The 12,218-nt window shown below is 47.7% G+C and overlaps 1 protein-coding gene across 2 annotated transcripts in view; it reads right to left on the reverse strand.

The window, feature by feature from the left end:
- Positions 1-1,778: 1,778 nt before the first annotated feature.
- PEX14 (peroxisomal biogenesis factor 14) overlaps positions 1,779-12,218 on the reverse strand; it is a 99,515-nt gene continuing 89,075 nt past the window's right edge. For both annotated transcript variants that reach the window (XM_054009168.1, XM_054009169.1), the window contains 4 exons: positions 11,952-12,054; positions 10,602-10,699; positions 4,679-4,770; positions 1,779-2,340 (listed from right to left, as the gene is read on the reverse strand). In XM_054009168.1, the coding sequence (XP_053865143.1) occupies positions 1,872-2,340; positions 4,679-4,770; positions 10,602-10,699; positions 11,952-12,054 (762 nt within the window). In that variant the 3' untranslated portion in view covers positions 1,779-1,871. The remainder of the gene's footprint in view (positions 2,341-4,678; positions 4,771-10,601; positions 10,700-11,951; positions 12,055-12,218) is intronic.

Raw genomic sequence — 12,218 nt, forward strand, 5'->3', positions numbered from 1 at the left:
TTGGGAGAGGATGGGGCTAGAGAGCCAAGAGGTACCACACATCATTCCCTGCAGCACCTCCTACTGGATGACAGGGGGACTGGAGTAGCTGTGTGTTACCTCAGAGGCGATGCACATCCCCGGCAGTGCCTCCTGCTAAGAAGTTTAGACTAGGGTAGTTTCAAGTTATGGCACAGCCAGAACTACTTATACTGTTCCCTGCAGTAGCTCCTGCTGGGAGAGAAGGACACTGGAGTAGCTGTCAGTAGCCCCAATCACAGATCACCTCCATCATACCTTGTGCTACCCCTTGCTGGGAGAGCTGTGTACTGCAGCAGCTGAACACAAAACCAACCTTAAATGTTTGTTCCAATTATCTTTCAAAAATGTTTTTATTGGGGCTCCATTTCTGGAGCCTGCCCTCCCTTTCACTTCCCTCCCCAACCCTCAGAAAACAAGAGCAGCAGCAATCCTGGCAGCCTGGTGTTAAATAGTGGTAACTCATATTTATTACAAGTATATACAATCGTATTTTATATTTGAAATCTATACATGATCACACGGACGAGAACGTTTGCTTGGTGAGGACGACAGTGAGACTCAGATGTTACAGGAATTGCTCTACTAAGAGGCTCTTATGCAGTGAATGAGAATCAGACACCACCATTTTACCAGTTGAGAACACAATGCTGCAAACAAGAGGTTTCAGAACTTGTTGGTTTGTTTTTGTTTTTAGCCCCTGTAGGGCAAAGAAGGCTGAGGTGGGGTAGGTGGGGAAGAGGAGGGGTGCATCTCTGCTCTGGAAGTGCTCTCCACACCTTGCTGAGGTGGGTACATGTACTTTGCTCCGACACAAGTCTCGACTGACTGTTTCTGGTGGGTTTTCTCCTCATTTAGGGAGGAAGATGGGCTAAGAATTATTGCAGAGATTCAGAACTAATCAACTATGCCAGCAGCCAAGACACCTGATCCATTCAGGCTGGGCAGTAAATAGAACGGAAGACGTCAGACACGGACATGAGCGCCCCTTCTCTGCATGGGAGAGCAGCAACAAATTGAAGTGGGCGATCCAGGTGAGACTCATACTAACAGGAGAAGGCCTTTCACCTGAGGGTAATTAGTAATGAGGCTGCCTGTTCTCATGTGCATTACTATGATCATGAGGCATGGGTCTGGCCTCTAGCAAGAGGCTGCAGGGGTGTGGAGGGGAGAGCGGGGGTGGTAGGAGTACTGTTCTTTGGACCCCACAAGAACTTCAGGGTTTCTCAAAGGCTGGATGGTTTCAGTAACTGGGCCTGGCACGAGGTTTGGGGAAGGGGATGGCTGGACTGGGAGGCAGATCTGACAGGGATCTTAGAGATAGAAACAGCCTGGGGGTGGCCAGTTTGGGGATGGCACACCATCTGATTTCAGGACTAAAACCTGATGGGACATTTCAGAGGTTGGGCAGAAGTGGTTTCAGACTGAGATGCAGTTAAAGGATTGGGGATGAGAAGGGGCTGGGGCAGGCCATCAGATGGAAGATCTCTAGGAAGCAGCGAGGAGCGAAGGGGCTGGCTGGTTCAGGAAGGACGCTGGACACAAGGGAACTTGTTTCTCTAGCTGTGGTGCATGGTCAGGTGAGTGCTCTTCTAGCCCAGGCAGCGACCCCCAGCTCAGATTCCTGCGGTGGTGCTGGGGCGGAGAGGGAAAAGAAGCCACTGCAGTGCTGCTTGGCCCTGGGGTGACACAGGACCCGCCTTGCTCACTGGAGGATCATGACGCTACTCGAGGTGAATCATGGGCAAATCACTGGGGGAAGGGCCGAGTTCTCTCCACCAAATGAGAGAGGCACCAGGGGGTGGGAGAAGGCTGGACAGATGCAGGGTGGGATGGAAAGAAGCCCATTCACCCTAGTCAATCTCATTCTCATTGCTGGCCCCTTCCGGTCTTCGTAGCTTTTCCACCTGCTCATTAATCTGCCCATCCCCTCCTCGTCGGTCCTCGGTCTGGACGTCCAGGCACTCCTCTTCGTCCACATGGCTGACATCATCATCCTCATCGTCCTCTTCCTCCTCCTCCTCATTCCCTTTGTCCTCCCTCTTCTCCTCCTCGCCCTGCACTTCCATTCGCACCTGGCCCTTGACGTCCATCACCACCTCGCCCTCCTCCTCCGTACCCAGCAGGTGGCAGCTGACCGTTGCCCCCTCTGGGCTGTGGTTCTCCTTCACAGGTGACGAGGAGGTGGACTCGTTGCTGACGGGCGAGATGTCACTGCTGCTGTTGTGGTTAGTAGCAACAGGGTTGGAGGGTGAGGAAGGCTTCACCGGGATTTGCCAGGATGGGATCTTGGGAGCCGAAGGGGAGGGAGGGAACTGCCTCCTTTGGGGGAGGGAAAGGAGAAAAAGGAGCTTTTATTACAAGCACTGCAACGGGGGGAATCATCAGAGAGAAGGGATCAGCCTCCCGGACGCATAACATGCTCAGGGAGTCACAGAAGGTGGGACCGGGATCTCAAGTCTCCTCTGTAATAAATGAATAGTAATGAGGCTCCTTCCCCTCTTGTGCCAGGACGTCAAAGCACTTTACAAGCATCCAGGAATTGAGCCCGTGCATGAGAAGGAAATACCATCCCTGTTCAGAGCTGGGCAAACTGAAGCGGTGAGAGATTGAGAGTTGGCCAACTTCATAGAGGGAGCTGGGACTAGAGCTTAGGGGTCCTGACTCTGAGTCCCCCACCCAAGCTGTAGCCACTAGAGAGTGCTGCCTCTGGACAGACAGGGAGGTTTCATTGTCCCTCCACAACCATCGCAGCTTGGGGAAGTTCATTCCCATCCGTGTGAGGAGTCAGGAGCTTCAACTCCAGCCTGTGTCTGAGCCGCAGTGAAACGGCAGCCTGGTTCCCCACCGTCTCCCCCATGCACGTGTGCGCTCACACACGCACTAGCTCACTGAAGTCCAAGCTGCCCCTCCTGGGCCCAGTGTGCATTGTACCCATCTGGGCTAAAGCCTCTGCAATTGTAAAGCAGTTTAGCTCCACTGACTTCCATGGAGTTATACCAATTTACAACAGCTGAGGAGCTGACCCAACTGTCCCTTGTGGCAGCCCGAGTAACCACATGGGGGAAGAGGGAAGAAGGCAGTGGGGGGGGGGGGGCATGCTCCACCCGGTGCCTTTGGAAACACATCCATCACCCAGAAAGGGACTCACCAGGACCCAATCCTGTATTCCTCATGCAGCCCCAGCTCCCACTGACGAGAGCGGGAATTCAGCATGCACAGGGTTATGGGATCAGGCCCTTAAAAAGGAAGTGAGTGTGGGGAAGGGTTCACACGCTGTGTGTGTTAAGCTGGTTTGTGCCAAGGATTGCTCCAGAAGAGACCCAGGGAGGCCAGCTGCCTTTCTGCAGCGAGCGTTCAAATGAGGCCAAAGCAACAGATTTAATTTTCTTCGGCAGACCTAAAAACAACTGCACTCACCTCCTCCCTCTGCCAGTGGCCTTGGAGGAGCTCTGCCGTTCTAGCCTCCATCTCGTCCGAGTGCAAACAAGCTAATGCCTGCATTATTCACCAGGATCATAAATGCTATCAAGAAATTCAATTTGGAGACTTTCTTGGCTCCAGTGTTGCCGCCGCCTGCTCAGTGCAGGGAGATATGCCTTTTTTTTTTTTTTTTATTTTTATTTTCCAAAAGCACTTAACCCCCGGCTGCATAAAAACAATGAATTTCCCTTAATGACAGCTGTCCCCTCGCCCACCCCTGGGAGCACTATCCCCTTGCTGCCCATCAGCATCAGGGAACAGGGACCATCCAGCCAAATACATGAACCCTGGCAGAACCCTCCTCACTGGAAAGGCAAAGGGATAAGCAGCTCTGTGAGTTGTGCTGTTCATCTGGCCCGAGACAGAAAGCCATGCCAAAGGGCGGCCAGGCTTGTGAGCTCTGCCCAAACATCTCTGAGTGACACACTTCTCCCCCAACCCCCACCCTCAATGAGGGGCTTCAATAGCCAATGCCCTTGCTCCTAAAACGAGGCTAGTGTGACCCAAATGGATAGAGACAGGACCTGTCACTTCAGCCAGAGAATGACATGACATGACCCCAATTCCCCAAAGCTTTTGACTGTGATTCCCACTGGAGTGGGGCAAGGTTCCTCAGGTGCAGCTTAAAAGAAAATCAAATCCAACCCAAATTCCAGGCCTCTGCATCCATTTAGTGCACCTGCTTACATCCAGCAGCTGTTTGGTCTCATCTTCAATGGGTCTTTGACCCCACCTATGTCATAGAGCAGTGATAATGGGCAGACTTTGTTACATTTGGGCAAATAGACACGGCCGGGTGGGAAGAACTAAGAGCCAATGACTATAAGAGATGCTTTAGGGGAAGAGGGTGATCTTGTGGTTAATTCAGAGATGTGAGCCCCATTCCTGTCTCTGCCACTCACTCACTATGTGTCAGTCAATCTCTATCCCAAATGGAAACAATAAAAGTTACCCATCTCCCAGGGGCACCGTGAGGTTTAATGCATGTTTGTAAAGTGCTCTGAGACCCTTGGATGGAAGGCAACAGTGAAGTGCAAAGTAATATTATTAAAGAGCATTGACAGAGGGGCAAGGTTAGTTCTAGCTCCTCCCGATAATGCCCTCCTCCTTCCTGAGGGAATCCCAAGGAGTGTCGCCCCTCCTCGCAGTGCTATCCCGCTAACGCACCCCTCCATACCGGTTTAGAAGGAGCCCTTTTAATGAGTAGATCTCAGATTTCAATTCATTGATATTCTGTGACTCCAGGATCCAGTTGGTGGAAGTGGTGGCCTAGGACACAAATGGAAGAGGCAATGGTGAGAGAGTGGATTTGGAGATAACTCAGAGCTGTTCTCCCTCCTACCCTCCCTTTCCACCCCCAGAGTCTTCAGGAATGGACCACTGGGTTCTGGCATTTAAAACCTCTCGATGCTGGGTAGAGGGATTTCTGCAATGTGAGCTATGTACCTGAGTGGCTCTCAAAACAGGCCAACTGTCCTATTGGCAGCCCCCTAGGAAAACTTTGCTCTGATGCTAGGAGGAGTCAAAGATTTTTCTTCCATTCTTGGGAAGGGTTAACTCACTTCCAACACACTTTGCGCAGACTAGGATCAATGCACCAAGCCTGGCCTTTGCTAAAGCACCCCAAAGGGAGCTTTCTTCTCTTTTTATTTTAAAAAGGAAAAGCTAGTATTTCCTAGGGTGCTGAACAGAGATCCAGACAGCAAGGTGTCTGTAAGAAAACCGAGGGAGGGCAGCCAGCCACAGAACCAATGCAGCACATGTGAGAAGCAATGCACGCTTCCTCACATGGGCCTGCCAACATGCTCAGCCCTGACCTGGACAGACCACTTCTAGAGAAGAGGGCATGGGATTTTGAGTAAAAATTTCAAAAGCACATGAGTGATTTAGGATCCTATGTCCCACTGAAAGTTGGTGGGATTTAGGTGATTTGAAATTGTTACCTCGTGTCTGTAATGTAGAATCAGTTCCTTCTCTCTTTCCTGACATTGCCCTCAGTCAAGGGAGCAGATTATAATCTAAGTACCTGCATGCTAGAAACTGGACTGAGAGCACAAACTCAATCTCTCTGAGATCACCAAAAAAACCGCCACCAGACTGTACTGCATGGAGTTTCTAGGGGGACTGAGCAATAGATGTTTAAAAGCCCGAAGAACTCTCCTCTAGATCAGAACAATTAGAGCTGTGCCTGAGCTACCAGACTCTATCTCCAGGAAGCAGCTGTACTTGACATTCTCCTCTGGATATTTCGAGGCAAAGAGCCCAATTTGGTGGGAAAAGATGATGAGCAACTCACGCAACTCTGGTACAGCTGCTATTGGCACCACATCAATATTGCAAAGTAATGTCTGTCAGACTGGATGGAAACTGGGGCAAGGCCCTGCTTTGGGAAGATTTGCTGCAAATAACATGACAGTTTTTGTTTTATACATTCATGGGACTAGAAGCAATATCACTGCTTCCCATGACCAGACTGATTTTGCTTTCACATGTAAAAGCGGCTAAGGGAAGAGCGCTCAGAAAAAGAAATAATCTCCTGCATTGACAGTGCCCCTTATCCAATCCCCACAGTGAATACAAGAATGGCCATACTGGGTCAGACCAATAGTCCATCTAGCCCAGTATCCTGTTTTCCAACGGGGCCAATGTCAGAAGCTTATGAGCAATAAATAGAATGGGGCAATTATTAAGCGATCCATCCCCTGTTGTCCACTCCCATTTTATGGCAGTCAGGGACAAGCAGAGCATGTGATTGTGTCCCTGACCATCTTAACTAACAGCCATGAATTTATATCCTCCATGAACTTACATAATTATTTTTTAAACCCAGTTTATACTTTTGGCCTTCACAACATCCTCTGGCAAAGAGTTCTACAGGTTGACTGTGCGATGTGTGAAGAAATACTTCCTTACGTTTGTTTTAAACCTGCTGCCTATTAATTTCATTGGATGAACCCTGATTCTTGTGTTATGTGAAGAGGTAAATAACACTTCCTTATTCACTTTCTCCACACCATTCAAGATTTTATAGACTTCTGTTATACCTCCCCCCCACTCCGAGTCATTTCTTTTCTATGCTGATCAGTGCCAGTCTTTTTAATCTCTCCTCATACAGAAGCTGTTCCATACCCTTAATCATTTTTGTTGCACATTTTCCAGTTCTAATATATCTTTTTGGAGATGGGGTGACCACAACTGCACACAACATTCAAGGTGTGGGCATATCATGGATGGGGGGGGGGGGGGCCCACAAGGGATAGCTCAGTGGTTTGAGCATTGGCCTGCTAAACCCAGGGTTGTAAATTCAATCCTTGAAGGGGCCATTTAGGGATCTGGGTCAAAACTCTGTCTGGGGATTGGTCCTGCTTTGAGCAGGGGGTTGGACTAGATGATCTCCCGAGGTCCCTTCCAACCCTGAGATTCTATATAGTGGCATCATGATATTTTGTCTTATTATCTGTTTCCTAATGGTTCCTAACATTCTGTTAGCTTTATTACTGATTTGGCACACTGAGCGGATGTTATCAGAGAACTATCCACAATGACTCCAAGATCTCGGTCTTGAGTGGTAACAGCTAATTTAGACCCCATCATTTTGTATGTATAGTTGGGGCTATGTTTTCCAATGTGCATTATACAACGTTGAATTTCATCTGCCATTTTGTTGCTGTCACCCAGTTTTTCGAGATTCCTTTGTAACTTTTTGCAATCAGCTTTGGACTTAACTATCTTGAGTAATTTAGTATCTTCTGCAAACTTTTCCACCCTGCTGTTTACTGCTTTTCCCAAATCATTTATGAATATGTTGAATAGCACTTGTCCCAGTACAGATCCTTGGGGGACCTGGCTATTATCTCTCTCCATTGTGAAAACTATTTATTCCTACTCTTTGTTTCCTAACTTTTAACCCAATTACTGATCCATGAGAGGACATTCCCTCTTAGCCAATGACTGCTTACTTTGCTTACGAGCCTTTGGTGAGAGACCTTGTCAAAGGCATCATGAAAGTCCAAGTACACTCTATCCACTGGATCACCTTGTCCGTATGTTTGTTGGCACCCTTTAATAGATTGGTGAGGCATGATTTCCCTATATAAATGCCATGTTGCCTCTTCCCCAATATACTGCGTTCATTTGTGTGTCTGATAATTCTGTTCTTTACTATAGTTTCAACCAATTTGCCTGGTACTGAAGTTAGACTTACTGGCCTGTAATTCCCAGGATTGCCTCTGGAGCATTTTTTAAAAATCAGTGTTATATTAGCTATTTGACAGTCATCTGGTACAGAGGCTGATTTAAGCAATGGGTTACATGCCACAGTTAGTAGTTCTGCAATTTCATACTTGAGTTCCTTCAAAACTTGTGGGTGAATACCATTTGGTCCTGGAGATTTATTACTGTTCAATTTATCAATTTGTTCCAAAACCTCCTCTATTGACACCTCGATCTGGGACAGTTCCTCAGATTGTCACCTAAAAAGGATGGCTCAGGTGTGGGAATCTCCCTCACATCCTCGGCACTGAAGACTGATGCAAAGAATTCATTTAGCTTCTCCACAATGGCCTTGTCTTTCTTGAGTGCTCCTTTAGCACCTCAATCGTCCAGTTGCCCCACTGATTTTTTGGCAGGCTTCCTGCTTCTGAAATACTTTAAAAAATTATTTTTGTATCTTTTTGCTAACTGCTCTTCAAATTCTTTTTTGGCCTGAATAACTATAGTTTTGCACTTGACTTGCCAGAGTTTAGTGACTCCTGCTAGAAGGAGGTTTATATGGAGTAGCTGTGAATTCCCCCACAGCCAGCACTATCTACAATGATTTCTGCTGGCAGGAATTGGGAATGGAGTGATTGTGAGCATCCCCACAGCCAGTGTTCCTATCCATTCCCCCCGGGGAGAAGCCAGGACTGGGAGTAGCTGCAAACTCCCCCACACTAATTCCTACTGGGAGAAGTTGGGACTGTAAGCTCCCCCACAGCCAATGCTCCTACTCATTCCTTACATAGACGTCAACTAGGGCTGGACAGACATGAGCACCTTCACAGCCAACATTCCCTACAATGATTCCAGCTGGGAGGGACTCAGTCTGTAGTAGCAGTGATATACACAGATGCGTTCCCTTGGGATTCACACTCCCAGCCCTCCGACAGCGAGAATCCAGGAGCCACTGTTCTGGCTCTCCAAGACTTTGAAAGCTACATCAGCACATTAACAAGGGAGTGATTTCCACTCACCGGCCTGCACAGGACTCAAATTTCCAAAACACATATGGTGCCAGATGCCTAGGATTTAGAAATAAAATCTGACATCTGGGGCTTTTTAGCTAGTCTCTTTAAAAAACAGTTGTAGAAAATTTAAGGCTTGAGTTTTTATGTAGGTTTTTTAATTACTTAAAACCCCTCTTTTTAATTTTTTACAGCATGCCGGTAGGAGTTGGAAAAGCAGATATAAAAACTTACATTACAGCTGAGAAAACACAGCTTTTACTCTTTGGTTTGTGGGGCTGCCCAAGTCTTTCTTTGTACATATGAACTTGAGATACCGTAACAGCATGTGCTACCATTTCAGCGCAGAAGAGGAGGGAAGGGAGGGAAAACTTTTTAAAGACTTTCTAAACCACCAACACTCCTATGCCCTTTTCCCTTCTGAGAGCCCAACATGTGGTCTTAATCTTAACACTTACAACCTGAAAACAGTTTTCCAATTTCCGGACTGGCTCCAGGCCATTGATGGGCCACAGTTCCCAAGGAAAACTGGAGTGGATAGATGTGACCATAAATTGACTTTCATGGCTGGGTTTACAGTTGATTCCTACTGAAAGATATATTCACTGCACAGCCAGAGGTGGCCCACCAGTTACACAGTATCAAAGGGTTTACAAGAGACTGGAGCCTGGGGAAGAAGGACTGTTACTGCTGTAGATGGAGGACTGCTCTACAAATACCTAACTGTTTCAGGGAACTCGCTATACAGAGGGCTAAAGCTCCCATTCTGCAGAGGTTGTTGACAGTCAAAGGAGGGACTGACTGATCCCAGGCTTTGATAACAGGAGGAAGGCTTTCACCTCTAGGTCACCAGTTCAAATCCAGCCCAATTCAGGAATGACTGACATCTGGTGGCTGCTGGGAGGCCAAGGACAATGAAAAGCGCTGTTGCTGCCACAATGCGAACTGATTTGGGTGGGTCTCAGCCCAATTCCCAAACTCACAAATATCCACATGGCAAAACCGCCAGCTATTACGGGCAGTAACTGGTCTCCTTGTTGGCAGTCTCAGCACAGGCACCAAGGATTGCATGAGCCAGGGAGTCTGCACTCCATTCTCAGCCTGAGAGACGGCCCCTCTAGTTCAGAGCTTGCACTGCTCCTGTGCTTTGATTGTTCTGTCCTTGCCCTCCCCACTGAGAGTGCCAACGAAGCTGCCAGTTAGTGACAAATGTGGTAGTGGCGCCACCTATTGTACTGAGAACATCAAAACCATTCACGCAGGCCACCTAACAGCCATCGGATGGTGGTGGAACCTTTAGTCATTACCTGGCCTGGAGTGGAACCAGCGACTTAAATGCAAAAGAGTCCACAGCGTATTCCCATTCCCCTGAGTCATATAATTCAACCGATCTGAGTTTGACTAAATTGGACTGATTTGCACTGAGATACCATGGTGATGGGCATAGAATACATACATTGGTTAACAGACATGTAGACAGACAAGATGAAAATACACACAAAACATCTACCGCTACCCTTTTCCTCCTTCAGTCCATGGGTTGGCAGGAGAGCCAATCCTGCTCCCTATCGCTCCAACTGGATATACAATGAGCTTTCCTACAAGGGACACTAGTTGCACAGCTGAGATCAATTGAGGAGATTGTGGACATGAAAGATGCAAATGACATCATGGAACAAAGCCTTCTCAGAAGCCATATATGTGTAGCCTGTGGCATCCAGTCAGCACGCATTGCTCTATACAAACACCCTTGAGAGACAAGGCTGCATAGAGAAACTGGCCAGATAGGATGAAGTTATGGGCTAGGGAAGCCATGTACACTAAAAAGGGCACGAGAATTTCTGAAGGGTGGCCTAGCAAAGAGATGGAGGTGAGTACCTTGGCAGCAGCCAGCTCTTGGGTGAGCTCCTGGATTTTCTGCTGTTGCTGCATCAGCAGTTCCTGGACGGAGGCTAAAGTCTTCTGCAACTGAGTCACTGTGGGATGAAAAAGCAGGCGAGTTTCTGTTAAACTGACACACACACACACACACACACACACACACACACGTGTCCTTCCTGCTGTCTAGCTACAAGATGCCTCTATTCCTGCTATATCTAATTTATCTACAGACGCCCGCTCGCTCTAATCCATATAAATTATCTGCACTCTGGGTAATCTACCTGCACTGCATCTAACCTCCAGTATTTCTAGTTTATCTTTCCATTGTATAGATGTCTATAGCCCACAGTATATCCGTCCAAAACCTCTCCCTTCTAATTATATCAGTTTATGATTTGTACATCTCTCTGAATTTATACGTTTGTACCATTTATCTACCTCGGGCCTCACATAGGCACATGATACTTGGGGTTTATCTCTAGTCTGGAAACAGACAGGTGCCTGGATCAATCCCAGGATGTAGTGAGAAAAGAAGGCAACCCTCTTTTATCACTTCCTCCACCAGCAGGTCCAGTTAGCATCCTCCCATCATCAGACCACCTGCCCTTTCACCCCATGATGGCGGTAACAAACCTGCCATGCTCTCTCTTCTCCCAACAGCTGGACACACATTTAGCACCCTCTCCTAGATTTCAGCAGAAATCTTCCCACTGAAAAACTTCTACTGGAACAGGAACTTGTGTCTGGATGGAGGGGAACTGCCTACAGCTTTGGTGGTTTTATCTGGAGTTTCCATCCAGTAAACAAGTTGATAAAAAAAAAAAAAAACTTTATTGGCGTGACAGGTAACAGCTAATCTGGGCCATCATTAGGGCACTGGGTAATGAACAGGCGCCCTATGGAGTCAATAACAGAGAAGGTGGCTGGGGTCAGTGGAGGCACAGTAATTACAGACTCTCTTGACCCTGCTTTGGATTCTTGGAGGCAACGGGGGGAGAAATCACCAAAAAAAAGCCCCTGAAAACCTCAGAGAAGCAGAAATTAAAAATGAACTTTACAGCCCTCCGAAAGGCTGTCATTTTATTCCCCTTATTAATATTCTGAGGTTGGGAGCCTTTCCGTAAAAACATAATTAATTGAGGCCGCGCCGACAGTAAACAAGCAATTTCAAATTAAACCGAAATGACGGCAGCTTCATTTGCAAATGTGAACAGATTCTCAGAGCAGATAAATGAAGTCACCACATAAAGTGGAGATGGAGGAGAAGGGGGAGGGGGGGCCTGGGTAGATGGAGGATGCAGGGAGAAGGGCTTTGAGGGGCGAATTGATGGAGTCATTAATCTTTACCTGTCTGTGTCACGCTGCCACTCATCTCGGAAATGTTCGCCTCAATCCTCTGAAGTTGTTTTCTGTCTTCTTTGCCTCCCATGATGAGAGGGAGCAGGTATTTCTGCACAGAGCAGGGAGATGTTGTTAAGAGACGGGAATATGCAAGGGGTTCCTTCTAACCCACCCCAAACACCTCAGAGCTTGCCAGACATCTCTACCCCCATCCCAGAAACTACCATGATCACAGTTGGTGAGGAGAGGGGTCCTCTGGAAGAAGGCATTCAC

Source organism: Malaclemys terrapin, chromosome 19 (assembly GCF_027887155.1).
Source record: "Malaclemys terrapin pileata isolate rMalTer1 chromosome 19, rMalTer1.hap1, whole genome shotgun sequence".
Classification (NCBI taxonomy): Eukaryota; Metazoa; Chordata; order Testudines; family Emydidae; genus Malaclemys; species Malaclemys terrapin.